At 38.0% G+C, this 23,908-nt stretch overlaps 1 protein-coding gene across 7 annotated transcripts in view; it reads left to right on the top strand.

Moving 5' to 3' along the window:
- LOC144983598 (vacuole membrane protein 1-like) overlaps positions 1–23,908 on the top strand; it is a 79,327-nt gene that overhangs the window by 50,901 nt on the left and 4,518 nt on the right. For 5 of the 7 annotated variants that reach the window (XM_078930442.1, XM_078930444.1, XM_078930441.1 and 2 more), the window contains 3 exons: positions 6,234–6,314; positions 6,660–6,776; positions 10,870–10,931. In XM_078930442.1, coding sequence (XP_078786568.1) covers positions 6,234–6,314; positions 6,660–6,776; positions 10,870–10,931 — 260 coding nt within the window. The remainder of the gene's footprint in view (positions 1–6,233; positions 6,315–6,659; positions 6,777–10,869; positions 10,932–23,908) is intronic. The other 2 variants (XM_078930446.1, XM_078930447.1) reach the window with 1 other exon arrangement.

Genomic DNA, 23,908 nt, shown 5'->3' on the forward strand with positions numbered 1-23,908 from the left:
AAAACCCTGGCAAGCTGTAGGAGGTGAATCTCTTTCCTCCTCCTGACGTTAAAGACGAAGACATGTTTTCTAAAGTAGCCCTTCCATTTGGTTGTTCAAAATAAATTAACGAAAACAGAGTCGAGGAAGTCACGCCGCTCAGCGTGGAGGGGACAGCCTGCTCAGCTGCAGACGCCGCACCTGCTTTAAGATCGGCTGCGACTGCAGTGGACAGCTGTGCTGGCTGGCACCAAAACATCAGCCACTGCGCTCCGACCACGTGTGTGAGGAGAGAGAGCTGCTGTGACATCACTTACAGATACTGGGGTGCTTCCCACCCAAAATAAAGGGCCATTTTGGGATGGAGGAGGCAAGCATCGAAACACACGGAAAATGTAAAGTGGAAAGTAGATCTTTTTCTTAATGACCAGAGCACGGGAACTCGCCTTTTTTTTTCAAACATGTGGACAGGGATGCAGGAGGCGTGCTTTCCCTGCTTTATTTGCATCCACGGAGAGGCAGATTAGAAGTAACACTGCTGCCGCTTTTTTTGGTTTTGTTTGGTTTTCCTCCTGTATTCTGCGGCATCGCTCTCTTCACTCCTTATTGTGTCTGTTGTGCAGTTGAGTGCATGTGAATGGAGGTGATAGGGGCTGGTGAGTTTGACCAGCATCCAGACACAGATCAAAATGCACCACCAAAGGACTTCTGACATCCAGATCTCTTCATCCCCCTCTCCAAGTGCTTTGCTGTTCCTCTGATGTTCTTGGGGTTCTTTTATTTGCCCTGATGGAGATACGCCAAATTTTTTTACATCAGCTGAGAAATCCTGTTCTGAGATCAAGGAGGAAACAGGCAGAGCTGGGATTGGAATGGAGAAAATGTGTTATCTTTGGATTGCTGTGCATTAGACAGGAAGTAGTTAACTTTCGTCGTCAAGGATGTGACCTTTTCTGGACCAAACATGACATCTCCCCGACATACATTCCATGAAGCCCACCCCTCGTCCTTTTTGTCATGATGCTGACTGTTTCCATCACCTAGTCACAGAGGTCTGTAGGTGGCAGCAGTTTGATCCAAGCCTCGTGCTACTTCTTCCAGCCCTCACGCGCCAGCTTCCTGGCACAACCGCACGTGATTCAAGGCAGCAAAGCCCCTCTGGGGTTTTTCCTCTTTCATTCAAGAGTCCTATTCAGGGCTAATGAAGTCATGCTTTTTTCTAACAGCTTCGGACATTGATGTCATGAACGTCGGCTCTATTTTTTCCCCTTCTTAAATCTTTTCTCTTGGGAGAGGAGCCCCCCCCTCCGCCCCTAACACAGATCATCCTCTCTGTGGACTTGGCTATTTCCTGGCTCGCAGTGTATTGTGTTTTGCTTTCCTAATCTGGAACGGAAAGGGTTAACACTGTGAATTCTTGATTGCCAACTCCCAGGATTGTATCTCCTGTAACTCAAATCAGGGCCATCTGCTCTGGGCGTGTGCTTGTCTCTCCCCCCTCCCCCCGCCCCCCAGCCTGGCCTACTGCACTCAAAGGCTCTCTGTGCTGCGGTTTGCCCAGCCCCATCACGTGACTTCTCTGAAAGTGCCCCCTCCCTCCTCCTCCCTTTTTATTTCCAGTAAACTGTTTGAACGGAGGGGGGTGAGTCAGAGTAAAACCAGCTTCCCTTTAACCGCAGCTTGTTAAAGAATTTGTCAACGTGGACTCAGGGGTGCAGTTGCATGTGCGCGTGTGCGCTCACGGACAGAGCAGAACCAGCGTCTCCCATCCTCTCTTTCTTCTTAAAAAGGAGACCGTAAACTTTAGTTACATCAGGAGTTCTTAATCAGTCCACTTCCTGTGGCGGACAGAGCCGCCGTGGGCTCGTCAGGAGTTCAGGAGATGAACTTCAGCCGTCTCCGCGTCGGGGAGCTCGCTCCAGAGACGTGTGTCATCCCAGTGAAAGATTTTCATTCAGAAAAAAAAAGAAAGTAGGGAGAGGGAGAGAGGCAGACAGATACATGCGTGGGTGTTGACTTGTGTATAGGCTGCACATAGATTTTTTCTGGTCTGACACATTAATTTTTCCAAACACATCATAGGGTCTTGTCGCGGCCTGCTTTGTGTCTGTGTTTGAATCCCTCAACAAGGAGGGGGGAAAAATCCTGTTTGCTCTGAAGGTTTGTTCAATACAGGGGTTTACCAAGTCCTAAATAAATAAATTTGTCATTATAGTGTCCAATGCTTTTGAGATGAAAAAGGGACAAACAAGAAATGTCTTTGTTGTTGGAAAAACTGGTTTGAATAAAGCAAAACATTTGAACACCAATTTGTATGAATTGAAATTTGTAATTCTTGACTCGTGCTCTTTAGTTGAGCGGTAGTTTGTTATCAGTAGACTGTATGAAATGTGATGTTCAGCCTTTGTCTTAACCCTTGTGCTATCCTAGGCACTTTAACGTTGGGAGTTGGGTCATCTAGACCCACTAGACAGTGCTCTGAACCATTTTTCTTCAATGATTTGTGATCTTCCCTGGTGTCCATGGATAACATAAAATCTCTCCACCTTTATCCACCTTTGTCATGGTAGGGAGAACACGTCAATATAAGGGTGGGGTCATCTAAGATAGCACAAGGGGTTAAAAGACACAAAACCGAGCTTTTAAGGCACTAAAATAAAGAAAAAAATCATTTATGTCATTGTTTTAGTTGTGGTAAGCTCTGCAGATTTAGTGATTCTTAACCTTTAACTTTGAGATTAGAAAAAACACATTTATGCCAACATCTTGTTTGACTTAAATCCACTCAATATTTTAAAGACAGCTTTAAAAAAAATCCAATCAAACACTAAATAAAATAAAAATATTTAATCAAACCTCTTTTGATTTGCTGGGTCATTATGATATATGAGGCTGGAGCTGCACAATCATCACTGACACACAAAACACTACGACAAAAAATAGTTTCGGTCATCACTTGAGCTTCTCTGAAACTGTGGTGTGGAGAAGAGAAGTGGTGCAAAAAGTCATCAGGATATAACGATCACACCACCTCTGACTGTGCGCTGAGCTGGAGCGCTTCCTCTGCTCATCACTGATGCTTGACTCAACAGTCACACATACTTCATCACCACTAACTAAACTTACTTTCGCACTTTGGGAGATAAACGGTAAAAAGTGTTTGCTCCACAGGGATGGCAGTAAATAGGAAATGCCGCTGCTGCAGACATTTGATGCATTGTTGGAGACTAAAGACCATTGAGCAGCCAAACCTTGAACTCTAACTTTCATTGTTTAATGATGCTGTACTTTTGTCAACCCTTATTAAATGTCTCAAGACTGGGGTGGGCCAGGGTTAGGAGAGTTTGTGGCAAAATCTGGCAAGAAGCCAGACAAATGTGATGACTTTCCATAAGAAACCAACAACAGAGTCTGAATGTCTGCGTCTCAGCTCTGTCAGACTTATGCTTTAACGGCTCAGAAATGCAGGACCGAGAAAGAACCCAAGTGTAGTTAGACGGCAGTAAATCTCTGTTCTACAGTTTGACTGTCTTCTTCAACCTCCCCTGATCTCCTTTGGGACCCTGTTCACACTGTGGTTAGAGTTCCATGGTCGTTTGCCGCATGAGCCGAAAGCCCCACCTCATCACCGAATGTAACAATGCGGGTGTCATGATGTGGCAGAACCGAGAGGAACATCTGTCCGGTCCGGTCCGGCTCCGACCGGACTGGCTTTGTTCACTTGTCAGGTGTTGCTCCGCGCTCCTTCACGGTTCACCGAATGGCACATATTTCCCAGTCTCCCATCAGCTGAGCAGCCACACACACACACACACACTCAAAGCTGTAACGCACATGCGCATGTGGAGTCAGGCTTGAATCAAAACTACAGAAACTGAGAAACTGTCATGACTGGACGGCTGTGGAGGCGCAAATTCAAATGATGAACCAATCAGATTTAGTCTGCGATTGCTCCCCCCACCACAACCTTATTAGGCAACCTCCCATGTCTCTCAAATTTCCTGTCTGCTGGGCTGCACCCCACAAAGAATGCCATCAGCACCATACTGGTTTTTGTTGACCATATAAGGTATGATCAAGTACAGCAAGTATCCCGTCTGTCCTACATTTATGTATAAATATATGGATAAAGCGTAGGTGGAAAACTGGCAAAAAATAAAAAATAAAAATACTTAGTGAAACAAGTATCTTTTTCAGCAGAATTTGTGTTTAAGACAAAAAAAAAGGAAGTTCTAAAAGACAATCAGTGATATTTAGTCTTAAAAATATCACAGGGAAATAAGTAATAATAAATATACGTTTTTAATAAATCATAAAATCATAAGTAAATAAGCAAAAATATTTTTTCCCTCATATTTCTAATTTAAACAAATGAGCAGAATACCAGACAGTTTTTCTATTCTTGCTGATGCACAAAATTCTGTTTTTATAAAACTAAAGTCGGGAATTTTATGCATTCATTTCATAAGAAAAAGTGGCATCAAATTACAATTCAAATGCAACTGCTTTCTTTGTATCCAGGTTTTCCACCTTTTTACTATTGTGAATGAAAGTATTTGTTTTCTTCTAAATAAATTGGGCAACCCTTTAAAGTTTTGTTTAAATGTTTTTCAAAATTTACAGAAATTGCCTGATCCATTTTCTTTTAAAATATGTTTTTGTTTTGTTTAGAACATTTTAAATATTAAGTTTAGGCCATTTGCAGAACAATATTGCAGTTAGTTCTTTATAAAGTAATAATTCCTTTGTAATTTTGCAGGATAAAGTAGTAAAGCATTCTCAAAAAATGTAGAAAATAATCAAAAGTGAAAACAGTTTTTGTAGTGCAGTCTAAAGTTTATTTTAGTTCAAGATCAAACTTTAGCATAATGAGGCCTTCAGAAAAAAAGATTTACTTTAAAATATTTTTAAAATAATTTCATCCTTTTAAATCAATGCCAAAAAAATCCTTTCAGAGTAAAACAAATTACAGGAGTTAATTAGAACTTAGCAGAATGTTTAATTTCCAAAATTGTTATCTTCAATGCTTTTGCAATCACACATTGTTCCAAGAAGTAAATTCCAGGTTTTCTTTTCAGAAAATGTGGAAATCTTTGTGTGGAAGCTGTGAAAAGAGGCTTTTGTTAAGCTGTCAGGGGAACAGGCCAAAGGCAGTGGAAAACCTCTGGATCTGTGACTCACTGTGACAAAACGCTGTTGTCTTTTTCTGACATTCCTGAAGGTGAAACAATATTAATAAAGCAGAAAAAGGCCAAGGCAGAGAAACTAAAGATTGTGGACAGTTACAGGTGATTAGAGCATTTTATGCAAGACTTTAAGGTGTTTTTGATGACAGAACTGTTGTAAATTAAATGCAAAAATTTCCACTTTAATCAAGAGTTTACAAAATACATTTAAATTGTTTCTAAAAGTTATTTGTGCTTCCCAAAAAGATTTTTCATGGATGGAGTTTGTTTCTACATTTTCAGAAGTTTAAATAACTTTGATGCAATTATTTCGAATAAAATGCAGAAGGATGAATGATTTTTTTCCCAACTGTAAGATTTTTTTGCTTAAATTAAATTGATAAACCTCATCAGGTGTAGTAACACCCTTCTGTTTGATAAAGTGAAATCCCTCTGAAAGAAAAACTTTGTAAAAGCTCAAAAACAGCACCTATAACATGATTAATTTCTGAAAATCTTGTTGGTTGTTTTAAATCTCCAAAACTAAAAAAAAGGCTCTTTAGATTTTATTTAAGGTCAAAGCTAAAGGATAAAAAATCTTTTTTGCATTTTTGATGATCAGTACACATTTAAAATGTTATCTACCAAAAGTTTTCTAGTTTTTTTAAATCATAAATTCATGTTAACAATAGAGAAAAGTAAAAAATGCATTACATTTTAGAATAAAAAAAATATAACTCAGAGAGAAAACAAAAATCCTGTTTTGTTAAAGAAAACTGTGACCGAAGACACTAAAAATTCTAGTTAGTGGGTCGAACATCTATTTATCATATCTCTATTTATTGTTTCTCCATATTCTAGAAAGACATTTTTAAGTCTCCTTAGAATCAAATTTAACATCATGTTATTAAGTTTGAATTAAAATCCAAACCATAACTTTCTGTTCAGCAGAAATAAATGATGTATTAACAGAAACATATTTTGGACAATTTGATCACAATTTTGTGTCACAGAAGCACAAATGCAGCAGGATCATTAAAGGGCAACAAGGACAGGGGAAAGTGTAACTCTTTTTTCTTTGTTTTTCAGGACTTTGCGTCGCAGGCAAAAGCTGCCGTTCAGAGGTTGATCCAGAAGGTTGGATTCTTTGGGATTCTAGCATGTGCCTCTGTGAGTCAAATCACACACCTTTAGAGTTTTTTTCCCCACCCACACCCCTGATTTATCACCCAGAATGATTCGATCAAATCCACACTTGTGCTCCTTGGCAGCCTTTTTAAGCAGTTCTTTGAAAACAACAATAAAGTCATGAATGCAAACAAAAGAGTTAAACTTTTTTTTTTTTCAAATGCAGCAACATCAGGGGAGAAGCATAAACGTGAGGCAAAAGTTGAAAAGTAGCAAACAGGCCGATAGATTTGAATATCCTCTTATTAAGTATTTTTTTGCATTTTTCCATCTCATTTTTTCAACATTACACAATATAACATTTTATCCATTTTTTTCTTCCTGTAGATTCCAAATCCTCTGTTCGACCTGGCAGGAATAACATGTGGACATTTCTTGGTTCCATTCTGGACTTTTTTCGGTGCAACACTCATTGGAAAGGCCGTCATCAAGATGCACATTCAGGTCGAGCTCCATTATTTATACATCAAACTAAAGAAGAGCCCCCCTCCCCTTCAACTGCCCCCCAAACCTGTTATATAAGTCTAGTGTAACAGGGCTGTATATTATATACATATATATATAAATACAGTAATATAATGTTAAAACCAGGTTTAATACAGAAATAGATGAATGATGTGGGTAAAGGGGGAGAGCTGTGTTTAGGGAATGACTCACAGCGGTGAACAGCATCTCTTCTCTGCACCAACTGCTCATGAGGAGGCCATTTTGTGGAGTGGAAGCAGGGGGGAGTCAACCATTTTGTGAGTGCAGCTGCAGCAGCCCCATGTGCACATTACAGAGAGGTCGGCCTGCAGCAGAATGAGAGCTTGTGCAGGGAAGTAAAAAAAAAAGTGGCTTTCTTAAACCTCAAATAGGTAACGTCACTTTCTGAGTTTTTGGCATCTTTGTTTCTTCTAATCCAGAAAAATCCTCAATTTGCGTCCAGGAATTTCCAGTATGTCCGTGATTACCGTCAAGGGCTTTGCGTTTTCTCTGTGTTCTAAGCAGATGCAGGAATTTGCTCATTGTGACACACAGGGGGGGTAGAAGTCTGGGGTGAGGGCAAAGCGTTTTTTTTCTTTTCCCTCCAAATCAATCGGTTGTTGTGTTGGTTTAAAACATGGAACAAAATTAAAAGATGGTTGTTTGGAATTAGGAAGTTGCTAAATACTGTCAGTCAAAGAACACACAGAGTCAGGGGGAGGGGGGCACAGCAGGCAAATTTAACACAAGACCAGATTACACTTGGGGGTCCCAGGGGCCCCTCACTGACAGAGGTGTGTCCCAGTTTGTCTGGCTGAAAGGAAACCATCCTAAACTCGGCACCTGCATTCATTTCCAACTCCTGCTTTTGATGCAGACGTTTACAGAGCAAAGATTAGCAAAAGTGTGACATTCAAAATCATTGGTCCCCATAGCAAAGCAAAACTGAAGATGAGATCTCGTTTCTGTCACATTTACGTCTCCTAGACATAAATGAGAACTGTTTGAGACTAAACTGCTTTTCTCATTCTTCTCAAACATTTCTCCTGAGAAATAAGTCTCACAGTGAGCACTGTTTGAGATCTCAAAATTCTCTCACAACTGTCTCTTCTCCAGATCTCAATTGAGAGAAAAATGAGCCATATTATGTTGCGCTCAAGTATGTCTCAATTTGATATCCTTACTTCAAATTCCTATCTCAGTTATGTCTCAGTGAAAGACATCAATGGTTCTGTCTCTCGTTGCTCAATAATTTAGATCTTGTTTTAGCCTTTTTTTTTATTGTCTCAGCAAAAAGAAAAATTAGAGTAGTACAAGCCCTAAAATGAGTCTCATGATGACACCATTACAGTTCATCTCTAGAAAATAATATTTTTTATTTTATTTATGTTCAACTTAAAAAAGTTGTTTATTGCTTACATATTTATATAACTTAATTACAATTTCAAGAAAAAAAAGTTAAATCATTAAGACGGTCATGTCCTCAAAAGACATATTTTTGAAACTTTTTAAAAACATGAAATTTCAAGACAACGTTGCAGTGTCGATTTAATAAACTTTTTTTTGACTGCTTAGATAAACATAAATGAACAAGAATGTATGTTGGGTTAATGATGCTAGGTTTAGTTAAACACAAACACACGCATGCACTGGCACACATGCATACACGCATATGTGCATATACGCACACTTATATGTTGGTGGGTATAAAACATTTAACACATTGATGTCTGAACTAAATAAAGGACATTTGGGATCATATTTGGATCACCGAAGGGATCAAGAGGGGACTCTGAGGCTTCTGTGTGAAACTCTGCGCAGTCTCAATGCATGGAACCCTTGTTTACCTGGTTTGTCCCCACCTGCCTCCAAGGAGTCTCTTTTTCTCCTCTGTTTGATGCTCACCAAGCTTCTTCATGTCAAATGTGTGTCAGCTGTAGTTGTCTGCAGCCGGTTCCTCACGGTCGTTAAGGTTCACACCTGACATAAAAAAATGCAGTTTTGGTGTTTGTAACAAATTCTTGTGGCATTTTTTTGAAGATGGAGGATAAACAGAAAAAAAATTAGGTTTAAAACTGCACTTTTGAATGTTTCTTTTATTTCTATCATGAATCAGGAGCAGATGGAAAAATGCTGTTTGAAAAAGCTCGAAGCAGGGACATAGAAAATACGTTTAGTGCACCACAGTCCTCGCCTGAGATGTTGCTCGCATTTTTTGTTGCTGCATAATGTTAGTTTGGGGTTGTGATGGGCTGTAAGCTAGCAGAAGAGCATATACACAGAGAGCTCTCAATTATGGGTGACGGGAAGGGGGATGGGGTTGCTACACCAACAGTCCATAGGTGAAATTCTAATAAACTCCTGCTGCTCTGCAGAAACTATGTCCTATAAACAGCTCAGTTTTTTTTTGTTTAGGCTAAAATGGCATAATAATAATTAAAAATAGATCGAAAGATGATTGCAGTGGATCTTTCATGTATCCTGAAGTTTTTACTCCAAGTGTCAGAGTTGTAATGATTTCCTCTGGTTTGTGTGTGTTTATGTTAGATCAGCATGACTAGGATGTGTGTTTGTCTGCGCGTCTCTAACCCGCAATTTTGATTAACAGAAATTTGCGAGTCAGAACAATGCAATCACAAGTTTCCGAGCAGACTAATTCAAGACATGTTAGTCAGCTTTCCTGCCATGCTGCCGTCCCTTCCTTGTTTGCCCTGACTGAGACGATGCATCATCTGCCAGGGCTTCTGCATCATCCAGGTGCTCTGCTGTTGTGTCTGTTCATTTCCTGCAAACAGCTTAGCTGATCTCATTCAAGTGCTTGTTTTAAGTGTTTTCGCAGCCTTGCCATATTAGCACTGATTTATCAAATTGAAGCCACAATGACACGCAGAGGCCCAAAAGACACACAAAGAAAAAGACAGCCCAATGACATCCAATGAATGACCTGGATCACATGCTACATAAGCTTGCTGTAACAAAGAACGGATCAAAGTGCTTGTCAAAATAAATTTACGACCGGATCGACCTGGTCTCGAGAGGCCTGCAGCGTATTCATGGGTTTTGTGGTTGCTGGATGGCTGTTCTCATGTTGCTGTTTTATTCCCCTCGGCACCTGCAGTGGATCTCACCTCCGCTTCTTTGTTGAGCAGCTGCTAAAACTCCTGCTTGTCAGGCCAGGTTACAGAGAACCTGAATGTAAGCCTCCAACCAGCAGAACTTCAGTGCTTCAGCTTCAGTCTGGGCAGCTTTGGGACTGAGACAGTTTAAAAGAATTTGGTTTTTCAAATGCTTCATGAAAAACTAGAATCAACCCCTCCCTCCGAGCTATACGGCACTTATTACCAATATATTTTATTACAGGGCACAACAAAAACACTAAATAATATATATATTTATTTTATTTGGTTAAAATAAGCACTTTTATCACTTAAAAGATATTTTTATTTCATTTTAAAACCATATCCTGCATGAAACTTATATGGTTGCAAAATAAACTGTGTAAGGTGATGCTTTGTTTGAGTGGGACTTTCTGGAAGTTTTCTGCTCTTATTTCATGATTTTCCAAAGAATATAATTACCCTAATAAGTTAGCTGTCGTGTTATGAGTGGTATCAACCCCCCCAGCTCACCAAGCCGTTCCTCGTCCCCAGGAGGCCAACAAAATGGCTGCGGTCTTGTTTTCCCATGCTCTGTCTCAGTGACTAAGCAGCACTCAGACTGGACAGGAGCCTAACCTCGACCCCCCCCACCCCGTTTGCAGTGGTGACACATCACCTTTGATTCCTCACAGGCCTCCCGCTCTCCCCCTGACATCCTGGCCCTCTGTGCTGCTGATGTGTCACCAAGGCCTTTTATGTCTTGCCCTCTGCGGCTGCATTGCTGTCCTGCCACCCTTACAATGGGGTTTGGGCAGTCGGGCTGGTGAGTCCGATAGGGGGTTAAAGACTGTCTTACTGTGTTTCATCAGACAATGATACACAGATTGCCTTGTGCAGCCCCCCAGCAGTGACCTCGGGTCTGTAACTGACTCGTTGTGTGTGTGTGTGTGTGTGTGTCCTTCTTTGTCATACAGAAACTGTTTGTGATCATCACCTTCAGCAGACACATCGTGGAGCAGATGGTCTCCCTCTTTGGGTGAGTAAGCCTCGTCTTAAGTGTGTTTCAGAACGTCTCAAAGCAGAAGATGATGGTTCAGGTGTGTCATTGCACTCATGGGGGTTTCAGGTTGTTAATGGCACAGCCGAACCCTTCCTATCCTCTTTCACATGTCTCTAGTGCTGGATCTGAGTCAAGAGTCTGGATTTTGGAAGTTTTACTCTGATCTCGCGCTTTGTAATTGTTTGTCTCTGCTCTGCTGAGCTAAAGGATTTTTCCGCTCAGAAACGGTGAGCTGCTTCACAAAACAGCTGTCTTTTGTCCAAACAGTGCAGCTACGTTCACACTGCCCTGGGCAGCACGCGTTCCAATGGAAAGTCTTTGTAAAAGTACGTATAACAAAACAGCGCAGATTTGCACCACTTTGACATTTCACCCCAAACCTCCAGGTGTGGACATGTGCTGTGTAGGTGTAACCAATAGAGAAAAAAAGAAGAAGCCCCTCCCTGCTTGTCCAGTGTGAACACAATGGGCTCAAGAACCCGCGTTTAGCTTGTTCTTGAGCGTTCGTCACACGCCCGGTGTGTCCGTAGCTTCAGGGACAGTTTTCACATTTGTAATTACACCTAAAATCACAGACGGGCTTCACCTCTAAAAATCCCCCTTTTTTTTTTTTGCATATAGAAAGCTCCTGTTTGAGTTCACATTGTTATAAACACCATCCATGCAGCAGTTTAAATGAAAGAGAATTTAGAGAAATGTTACTGTCACACGAGCAGCTTTTCGGAAAAAGGCTTGAGTGTGAGAGGAGCTGTGGGGGTGTCCTTGTACAGATGCCAGGGACTGCGGCTGGAAATCACCCTCTTCACACCTGCTGATGGGAGTGTCCTTCACCACAGCAGTGATACACATTCACTGACCCACTGCAAAAACAGGCAAAAATTCTTACCGCGTCAATCTACCAATGGGGTAAAAAAAATGGTCTTACCAAGAATTATTATTTTAAGAAAAAAATTAATTTCAAACTAAGATGATTTCGCTGTTCTTGATAGGACTACTTTTCACGCACAAACACACACGCACACTGGATGTAATGAGGGGATGTGATTGCATCAGCTCATTTTGACATGTGATGCTTTTTCTTGGGTGAGATTTTGAAAGACATTGTTCCTCCATCTTTAGTGAGAATAATTTCTCGTTTAGTAAGAAACTCAAACAGACAAAAGTCTCACTTGTCTGAAACTTGTAGCTGCGGGTCTCTCATCATTACTCACGACCGTGAAGCTGAGTCAGTATCCTGATACAAGTACCAGTAATCTGCCTCATGCTCAGCCGCCGGACTGAAAGACAAACAGTTTTTCATTTAAAAAGATTAAATTTAAAAAGTGTGTTGCTTTATTCTTAAACATACTGTAAAATACATGTTTTACACCTGCTAATGTAACAGTTCCCAGGATTTATTCAATGGCTTTTCTGAGTTTAATAAGTAATCATAATGAGGCTTTTAGTTATTGCATCTGCAAAAGACAGCTATAGTCATAAGTAATTCCTTTAAACTTATACTTTTAATGTTTTACACTGCAAAAACGGAATTTTAAGAAAGTAAAAACAAATCCTATTTGCTGTCTTGCCAAAAAATCATCTTATCAAAAAAGTTTTTTAATAACAAACTATTTTCAGTTTGAGAAAAGATGTGACTAGAATATTTTTCTCACAACAAGAATTCTACTTAAGAAAAGTTTTCATTACCCCACTGGCAGATTTTTCTGCTTGTTTAAAGAAAATCTTCCAATGGGGTAAGAACTTTTGACTGTTTTTGCAATGTAGAGAAAGATATTCTTGTTTTTCTACATTTAAAACATGTTAATACTTGTACTCTACTTGGTCTATTTCTGCTGCTGATTCCAAGATAATGCAGTAATTAATGTGAAAGTGTTTTAACATCCTACACGTTTTATTCTGCAAATAAAGTTTAAAGAAAATGACTTTACTCAAAGATGAATGTGTTCTGATTACAAAGACCTTGGATAGATGATAATCCTTATAATACTGTTATTAATCAGCAGAAAAAGCGGTTTTGATGAACACATATATTCATAGGAATATATTTGTGAGCGTGTTGTGAAATACCTGTCCCTTCGCCACAATTCATTGAGCTGCAGGTTCAGCGTGGCAGATGATTGGTTAGTGGCAGGTTTCAGTTTGACTCACTGCCTGCCTGATCTCTGTCAGAAGTTTCCCTCCTTCCAACCTGTCAACCGTCAGTTCCTTCCTCACAAAGGCCTTTCCACCTTCCCCTCTGATTCACTTTCACTCTCAGTCACAAATCTCTTTATGAATGGGCAACAGACTGCTGCGTTCAGTCCCTTCTCTGTTTAGAGACTGCAAAAGAAAAATGAATGAAGTTACTACTTGTTTTTTTTTTTTTCATTTTAAAAGAAATTCAGGTTTACTAGCTGCATGCGCTTGCACACGTCGTCTGGACACATTTGTGAAGAAAAACTGGTTATTTAAAACAGCAGCCCGTCTTAACTTCTTTTTCTCCTGCAGCTGTTGAACATTTTCCAAATTTTCCAAAAGGAAAGATAAAAACACAAAGAAAAGCAGTTTGACTTAAAAAACAAAATTTAGAATCCATAAAAATAAGATCAAGACAAAGGAATTCCATCCCAGGGTTTCTGAATTAAAGCTGCAGATGCCTCTTTCAGTCAAGGCCTTAAAATACTCTAAAATTTACACATACACTTTCATTTCCTGAAGCCAATCTCCTATGTCACATTATATCTGTTTCATAAATCATTATAATGTTATATTTCCTGCTCCAAAGAACTTAAACTAAATTTTGATTAGAATTTGTTTGAGCTCATTTTCATGGTCACTTCAGGCAAAAGTGAAATCATTTTCTCCTTCTTATCTGTACGGTAAAGTCCTGCAGGAGCCTTTCAGAGGTAACATCTGTAACATCTGAGGCCTGAACACTTGGTGCAAAGTTATAATTTAAACAAAATTGGTTTCAAACAAAAATGAACTTGAGTTTATAGAAGTTAAAATTCTATCAGTTCATTTAGGAGCATTCAGACAGAGAATGGTAACTTCTCTATAAGTTTAAGTCACGTTTTTGGTGTGAAAATGTTTTAAACATAAAAAAAAACCAAAAAACATTTGAAGTTTTTTTTCTATTCATCATCAGTTTAATTTTCTTTACAAAATGTTGGATTTTTTTCTGTTGAAACAAATAAAACTGAAACTCATTTACATAATGAATCAAGAAAAGCCGTTTTTATCAAAACGACTGTCCTCTGCTGCTTCACCTGCGTGAGAAAGAGCATTTAATGCATTTAAATTGCTGTTAGTTTTTCTATTTATATGCCCTTCAGACAGAAAAGAAAATAAATAGATATATAATGTCGATATCTCTGATTGGTCAATGTTTTTGTGAAATAGTAGGTTTGCTGCATTCTGACACAAAGCCCTTGATCCTTCCTGGAGAGCCGTAGCACAGCTATAATAAAAATAGTTTGAATTGTCAAAGAAGCTTAATCAAGTACTCCTAAAATTCCCTTTGGAATTGAAAAAAAAAACACTGAGTTGAACGCAGCAGTAAATGTGATGTAACCTTTTCTGTTTTTTCCTCCTCTTCATTTGTGCTCTGTGACTGATCCAGTCCTTCTCATAAATAGATTGGTCTGAATTCATACCCTTAGGTCTTTACATGCTTTAAAAAGCTCTAAGAAAGGCTTACTTAGACTGGCAGTCAATCATTGGTGTACTATTTCATCTACGGAATTTTTTGTAGCTAATCTCCAAAAACTATATTCTGATTTACTTTTACAGAGCACACATTAAAAGAAACAAAAAAGGTGGGAAAAAACCTTTTAAAAATTTTTTAAAACAGTATTTTTGTCCTCGCAGTTCTGAGGAGAACATTTTTCTAAAAACTTTCTGGAAAATTTTCAAAGAAAAAGTGATGCCGTGCTGCCACGGTTCATACATCACAAACAGCAACAAAATGATATCCACTCCTCCCTGTCCTCCTCCTCCTCCTCCTCATCCTATCTGGCTTTGTCCACATGCAAATAGTTAGAACAGACTGGAGGGTTAAAGAAGTCACAGACTTCATGCAGGAATAAATCAGGGAGTAACTCATTTGTTGCGAGATTCTGAGGCTGAAGAGCCTCGTTTGATTTGTGAAGGTGTTTTTAATTGGAAACCTAAAAATGTATCTCACCTGTGCTGTTTGGTTATGTAAAGAAATAATACTCTAACATTTAAAAATAATTTTGTTTAAAAAAAAAAGAAGAAGAAAAAAAAGAAAATCATCATGAGGAAGACAAAGTACAAAATAAAATCCCCAAGAAGCACTTTCTCTTGCATCATGGATAGTTCAGTTTCAAAAGCGTTTGTGTGAACAACTTCAAAAAATGTTTTCTTTGTCTCTCAGTTTTTATGTGCAATAGGGTTTTTTTCTCATTCTGTGCTCAAACAGGCCCCCTAGAAATAAATCGACATGTTCACCCCATTGGCAGATTTTCTTTAATTAAGAAAAAAATTATAGTCTGAAGACAGAATTCCACCTTCTAAGAAGATTATTTTGCTGTTGGAAAACTTTCTCAATACGATTCTTTTTCCTGCAAGACAGAAAAAAAATATTTTCTTGAAACAAGGGTCTGTTTACTTTCTTAAGATTCAGTTTTAGTGGGGTGGGGTGTCTAGACTCTCAATCCAACACTTCATTCAGTTAATGTCACAAGTGAGTTTTCAGTTTAGCTGCAACAAAGATTTTATGTTTTTCTGCTGTTTTGTAAAAATGGTTCTATCTCCTCATTTTCTTTGACTCCTTGGTCACTTGCTGCATACTTAGGATCTTATTTTGTGGAATAAATAAAATCAGTCTTATTTTATCTGAACACCCATTGTAACTTAAAAAAAAGCAAAATCCTGAGTTTTACCTTTGCATCAAAACACCTTTGCATCCCACTCATCTATACATTATGTCTGTGCTTTTGAGTTGTGATGAAAAGAAAAGATGCCAATAAAAATATGTATGGAAGTTAAAAGACAGAAAAAATATATATATATTTTAATATTTTTTAAAGCAGATAAAATAATGACCAAAAAGATTTCAAGAAAGAAAGAAATTTGACTTGCAAACGATTCAATAAAACATCTGCGAATTACTTTAAAATGGCTAAAATAATAAAGTTTCAAGTGAAAATGTTAATTTTAATTCATCTAGCTGGAGTGTAAATGACAGGGGAAATGTTAGAAGTTAGAATAATCCTTGTAAACTAAAAGATTTGATTTTTTTATTGGCGACAACTGAATTTGGATAAATAACTAACAAAGATTGTAAGATTTCAAATGCTTCCCAGCATTCACACAGACATAATCAAAATCTTTTTTTTAAACATCCATCTCAATCAGCTCGTTTTCTGTGTTTTGCAACGACATGAAATAAAATAAATGAAGGTCTTAGGAGGGGGTGTCAGTGTGGAGAAGGCTTTCCCCAAGCAGGAGTAATCCTGGCCTGAAGTCTTCTGCTTTTGGTGCACGGAGGGGGTCGACATCTCTCCGTGATGATGCATCTATTTCCATGTGAGTCCGTTTTCATGGTGGGAGTCCATTACCAGCACAATGGCTTTGCAGGTGGCCTGTGCTGTGGGCACCAGGAGCTCAGGGGGAGGCCAGGAGGGACCCTCAGGTTGGATCACTAAATGATCAGAATGTGACAGCAGATGAGAAACCAGAGCGGCCTGTTTGATCTATTCTATGATCTATGGCTCTGCAAACCTTGCATGCTGATGAAAACAAAATTCACAAAATAAATGACTCACATTTTAGGTAATTAGTTGTGAGAAATGTTTTACAGATAATTCTTAGATCTTTTGTTTTTTGTTTCTTATATCCTGTTTCCTGCTACACTAAATAAAACACAATCTACTGGAGAAGTGAAATAGCTGAACACATGCAAATTTCTGGGTTTTGCAGCAGTTATTCCTGTGTTTCTCGGTGCTCTGAACCAGCAGAGTGTACAAGGAAACAAGTTGTAACCAATTGTTTCCAGTGAAATGTACTCATCTTTACCTCACCCTCCTCACTCATACAGGAACAAGGCCTGGCTGTTTTCATAGTAAATGAGCGGTTAACTTTGCTGTGAGTGACAGTGACACCTAAGAGCTGAAAATATAACCTGACAGGAAGGGGTTTTTTCTGCTATCTGTGTCACCACAAAGACTTTTCCGGCAATAGGGCCCCAAGTTTTTTTATTTTTATTTTTTTGATCAGTCATTATCTATGGCTAAGTTTTTTATTTTATTCAGCAATGTTCTGCACCTGCGCAGATTAAAACTGTAACTGTTTTTTGTTAGAGAGCGCCAACACATAAACTTGCATAAATGCTCCGTTTTGAAGCATATGAACCAAGTCTTCCTGTTAATCCAATCTGCCGGTCCTATTAGTCACTGGTCATCTGAGAGCAGCCTGACAAAGATGGCATTGACCGGTTCTTCCACGGTCCACACCCCAACACCACCAGACGTCTCAAAGGGGATGATGGGAACAGGAGCAAGACAGGGGTGAGGTGCTTTGGACAAGCGACTGCCTCTTTTATATATATATGTATATGTATATATATATATATATATATATATATATATATATATATATATATATATATATATATATGTATATGTATATGTGTATATATATGTATATATGTATATGTATATGTGTATATATATGTATATATGTATATGTATATGTGTATATATATGTATATGTATATGTGTATATATATGTATATATATATATATATGTATATATATATATATATGTATATGTGTATATATATATATATATATATATATATATATATATATATATATATATATATATATATATATATATATATATATATATATATATACATATATATATATATATATATGTATATGGCATCGTTATGTTTAATGCAAGGCTTAGTGGGGCGTCCTTTTTCTCATCTCACCCACTTCAGCTGTGATTTCTGCCCCCAAACCCAGAGAAAAACCCAGAGGCAGGAACAGAACAGCTATGACTACAAGAAGGTCAAATATGTCAAACAATTTTCAGTTAGTGACGGACATAAAAAAAAAAAGAGGAACTTTACTACGCAATTCTGTGTGAGATGAAGGGAAATCAAAACACAAAGAAAAGACGGGTCAGATACGTGGTGTCATGTTATGAGGCTGTCCACCACAGATCGTATCCCAGGACTTCCTGCCTTTTTTGTTAATTCCTTTTTCTTTATCAGTCTGTGCCACACCAAACATGCGGCTCACTCAACAAACTGATTCCAGCTCAGGGTGAGGTTCTGAAAGGAGAGGATTGCAGGAGGCCCATATTTTGTTTGAGGAAATGGTTAATTTGTTACTTTAAAGCAGCTCATTTATCATGGAAACACAACGTGACCCCCAGCTTCTAAACAGCATCATCTACTCAGGTTTATTGTTCTGTAAACCGTTGTTTCTCTTGATGCCAAAAGGATATATAATGGTGTTTAAGTGTGTGTGTTTCTTATTTTAACACGCACTGTAAAATAACATTGATGCCCCCCCCCCAAAAAGCTGGACAAATCTTACTTGCATTAATATTGAAATAATTTAAGGGAGTTTGTGAAAGCAGTTCAGGTCTCTGCAAAGCCTAAAACTGTGCGTGTAACACCATGAAAAGCTGACACGTTTTCTGTAATATTCCATTTGAACTTTTTTTTTGTCACTGCAAAAAAGGTTTTTCTGAAAATATGAAAATAACTTTAATTTTAAGAAGAAAATCCCTGGAAAGTAGTAAAATGATCTGTCCATGCAGCAAGTCTTTTTTATCCCATAATAAGATGTCAAAACCTACAACCGAGCATTCAGAAAGAGAAAAAGCAACTGCTCGGTATAATTACTCCTAACTGAATGTTATAAAACCCAATAATAGGTATGTTTTTACTAATTCTTGGCAAATGGTTTTTATTTTTTTATGTATGTTATTGTGATTCGTTTTTTTAGTGACAAAGATTTTGCATAAAAAAATGGAAATTACTTTTTTCAAAAGAAAATGTGAGCAAAAGGAAGATATGATTTTAGTACAAGCACATCTTAATAAATGCTCATAAAATCTAATACTATCACTTATTCTTAGAACATAAATTGGAATTTTTAATGACAAAAAATAATGACAAAAAATGTCAGTGTAACATGTATTGAACTTTAAAATAGTGCCCTTAAAACAGAACCAAAAAATCACAGTAAAAGTTCAGTTTTTTTGAGTCAGTTTTAAGTTTTTCTATTGTCAGGAGAATAGAGCATTTTTTTATCATAATTTCCTTTTTTCTAGATTCCAGCTCTCAATGAAAGAACATTTCTTAACTGTACTGATTTAAAGAAAACCTTTTAAGTAGAATGGGAACTTAAAACAACTTAAAACCTGATCTTAACTATCTGAAACAAAGTTTGAAATCTTTGCGAGTTTCAAACAGTTTTCAGGGCTCTGGCTGCCTTTTCCATTGTCTATCAGTGCTACTGCTTAAACAGACAATTACCTAATAAATCTGCACTCAGTTTAGAATTTGGCAAAATCAAAATTGAGCTGACTGCTTTTCAATGCTTCAATCCTCCTGGTTATGTGGCCGAACGAGCGAACGATGAAAAAAGAAAAAAGAAATGTGCTTTTGACAAAAGGATGAAAATAAAAAAAGAGGGTCAGGAGAGGAAAACAGATGAGCTGTTTTTCCGTATCAAATATAAAGTATCATAGATGCGGTCTGTGAATGCACCAAAGAATTATATTTTATTTTTTCTAAGTGCAGCTTTTGTTTCTGCTCTAATTCAGTTAACCTACGTGCCGACAGAGCCAACAGGTACTTTCACTTTTCATTTGCTCTTTCACCCAGACACAGTGCTCAATAAGCCTACAGGTGGTTTTTCCTTATGAAAAGATAAAATTCAGTGAAGAAGTCTGAATTCTTTATTTAATGTTTTCCCTCTGTGTTCAAATGTGGCAGATCCTCTTTCCTGCATGTTTTTGTTTATTTTAGATCTCACTTCAACTGAATTTGCCGACATAGGATCTGTTTCATGTTGTGGCTTTTGACAGGTATACAGCACTGTAACCGTTGTGGTTGTCTCTGCAGTATTCTGAAGCATAGGTCACATCCCACACCATACTGTACACAGAAGAACCGGTGCCACAGAATTGTGCTCTGTGAATGTTAGTGATGAATCTTGACTTTTGAAGGGCATTTCTCATTTGAAGGACGTCATAACGTGGATTGCTCTGCATCTGCCGTTCATGTGTCCTCTTCTTTTTCTAGCCTGTCTGTCGCTGCCCCTTTGCAGGGCTTAGCTGACTCACTGAACAGCCTTTTTGCACCAGTGCAGGTGGGTCACCCTGTGACCCATCGTCTCCGCTGTCATGGAGTCTGTTTGAGTACACTTTCCTGAAGCCCGTCATGATTGTTGCTCCCGTTTTTCTGCGAGCTCTGTGGGTACCTGGGAAGACAGCATGTTTGCTCGTGTGTATGTTCTATTTGCATGTGTGCGTGTGTGTGTGTGTGCGCTTGCTGACACACATGGCTATGGACTGAGGATGTGATAAACACCCAGGGCAGGGGGATCTCCATCCAGGAGTGGGCTCCGTGTTTCTGTGGTGAAGTCATTGGGGGGGGGGGGGGGGGGGGGGGGGAAGGCTGGTTGAACACACACTCTCCCACAGACAGACACAGATTACCTTTCAATGGTTGCACATGAATCAGAATATTCCCAACTATAGAACTCCTTCTCCATTAATTCATGCAGGCAGATTGAAATTGTAGCGGACTCTTCCTGAAGAATTTGAAGTGTTTTTGCGCAGAGATGATCCCAGTTTTAGTAGCACAGGTCAGAGCACCATCCAGCCACGCAGTGTCCCTCAGTGTTGGTGCTGTTTTGTTAGGTGTGAACTCTGGCCCTGTGGAGCATTGGGTAACACGAGCGATTGCCTAAGCCAGTTGTTGTGATGATGTCGTAACCCATTGGACCTGGCCAGGGTTTGGCTGTCATGTGAGCCCTTGTTCTCTATCTGTCCAGGACGTCGAGGCGCGTGTGTGTGTGTGTGTGTGTATCTGGCATGCATGCGTGCCTTTGGGATTCTGTTACAATAAGGAACAAGAAATCATGCGTTTTATCAAGGGCTTTATGGAGGTGGCAGCAGTCACAACGGGCAGATGTGTCAAAGGTCACCTCCCACTCACAGCCCATGGAAGTCAGAGTTCATAAAGAAACAAAAAATAAAAAAACACAAACATGGGACGCCTGAACACGTTACTCCAGCAGGAAATGATACTTCTAAAATGTAAAACAACACACCGACTAAGGAGGCTGAGAGCTAGCTCACAAATTAACCCTTCAGAGTAATAATCAGACGACAGGAAGCTGAGAAATGTGGGGGTTTCCCTCCTTATTTCCTTGTTTCGCCCTTTTTTCTCTTTGTCTTTCCTTCTTATAGATCACATTTTGTTCTTTACTTTGTTCATGGGTCGATTTTTTAAAACATTTCTTTGAGCAGATGTAAAGACAATAACACAGATGACTAAGATTTCCTTCTTTTCTTTGTGAAATCCAGAGAAAACGTATTTTACATGTTTTTTTTACATTTTTGAATTGAAAGGGTTAGGGCAAAGATCAGTTGAAGGCTTCCCCTGCATTCTTCACAGAATTATTAAAACTATTATTTTTTTACACCTTTAACATTTTTACGGAATTGTATAATCTTTGATGGTGCGAGATTTTTAGATAAATGTATATCTATTTAAGGGATCATTCATGAAGTAAAAATGTTGAATTTTACGTTCTTCTATTTAAAGGTAATGTAGCTAACAGTTTCCTTATGACCACACCTAGACAAATAAAAAAATGTTTTACAATCGAAACAGTTGAGTAAATGCAACATTGTTTACTCTAGACATAAAAATTATGATATTTTTTAATAATTCAGATTGCCTGTTATTTTGGTACTAATTGCAGCATTTACGCATTTTGAAATTGCAACAAAGATTAGAATAAGTTGTTCTTAAAAAGAAAACTCCAATGTCTTTTCCTCAACAAAAACCCAAAAGAAATTGTATTTATGTGTCAAATTTCACATTTAACTCAATATTTTGAATCCTCTCTTACATTTGTCTTTTGTTTGTTGCAATATAGCTTTTTGTGAATTACTTGAGTATTGTTTTTTTTTGGACAGCTGGAAAATTAAAAAGATTTGCTGCTCCACCCTGTGTTTACCTAATTTTAGTTATATTTATTGTTTGCAATTGGTTCAAAGCTAGCAATAAAAATACAAATATTTCTGTAAATTTCCTTTGTAATCATAAAAATTCAACCCCGCACATTTTCTTTAAAAGTGTTGCTCTTTGTACTTGTCATCATTTCCAAAACTACTAAAAGTACATTTATTGGTGGTTTGCTGTTCGTGTGTTGTGTGTTTCACCTATTATGTAAGAAAACTTTTCAAATTTTATTTCAGTTTGCCTTGAACTGTGGAATAATTCAATAAAAAAATACGTATTTTCCTCCTTTTTTGTTCTGCAAAAAAAAAAGATTTCTGCATGTTTATATAATTCATTAATTATCTCTTACTCTTTATTTCTGATCCAAACACGTGCAAAATATTATGTTAATAAAGCATGTTATTTTAAATAATATACTGTAAATTACACACATTCAACACACACTTGTCTTATCCAAAACCTTCTACAAAGAAAAATAACCTCCAAATGTGATGGGGTTTCTTTCATGTATTTTAGGCTCTTTTGCCAATTTTTATTTATGCCTTTAGCAATTGGGAACTCAGTTAAAATATGTATTTATTTAACAGATTAACAGAACATTTTGCAAAAAAGTTGCAGTTAGTTATGGTATTTAAATTGTTTAAAAAAAGTTTTAAAGCTTTTAAAATGTTCTTAAAAACCATTGAGGAAAAATAGAAATCACAAAGTTTCCAATACTTTAATCAAAGCACATAACTTTAACATTTTTTTTGCTTTACAAAACTAATACTGTTTTAAAAAAACAGTATTTTTCCTATTAACAGAAAAGATTTCAAAATAAAATGAACTTTAGAAAATCTTTCCTGAACACACAAAACATCTTCAGCAGCTGGCCTGAAAGAAATCTATTTTACAGCTATTGAAGGCATGCAGAAAACCTACAAACAAATCATTTCCACCTTAATAGACGAAACATCAGCGTTTAATGACCTCATTTAACACACACTGAAAAATGTTCAGCACGAGTACTCACGGAAACATTATGAACACAGTTAGGAAATGTGAATCCCACAGTGTCTGACAAAAAAAAAAAAACATTGCCGAAAATAAGATTTAAACTCCAGCAGTTTTGCGATGGATTGAGCACGCTGCAGCCCCGACTGTGTGGCAATTTCTGTCTTAAAGTGCTAGCTTTCAGCTTCTTTGTTGCTGGATTTGCCCATGCAGGCTCATGACTCAGTGTTGCTCATCGTGCAGGAGATGATTTGCCCGCCATTTGTGAAAACTTTTCCCACGTCTGTTTCTGCCTCTGTACTCTCACATAGTGAATTAGTCGGGTTTTTTTTGTAATATATTCATTTGTTTGAGAGAACTATTTTGAATTTGTGTGAGAAGTAAAAGGAAAGTACAAGAGTGGGGGATGGGAATATGATGTGTTTCCCTCCAAAACCCTTCCTAATCCCTGCTGAAGATTTTAATAACTTCCCTCTTCATTGTGACTCAGTCTGTTTGAGTCCATTAACATTTAGGACACCCATTACCTGATATAAAGTTAATTATTACTTAAAGGCTTCCTTATTTGAGAGCAGTGTTCACAGCGTTTATGCGAGTATCTTCATGCGAACAGAGGTGTAAAGGGACGGAAATGACTTTGCTCCCTCAGAGAAAGTTATCAGCCATAAACTCAACAGTATGTGACGCGACCGCCCACGCAAACCTGCCCTCACATCTTTGATGTGTCTCCAAG

Source organism: Oryzias latipes, chromosome 14 (assembly GCF_053564925.1).
Source record: "Oryzias latipes strain Hd-rR chromosome 14, Olatipes_Hd-rR_3.1".
NCBI classification, from domain to species: Eukaryota; Metazoa; Chordata; class Actinopteri; order Beloniformes; family Adrianichthyidae; genus Oryzias; species Oryzias latipes.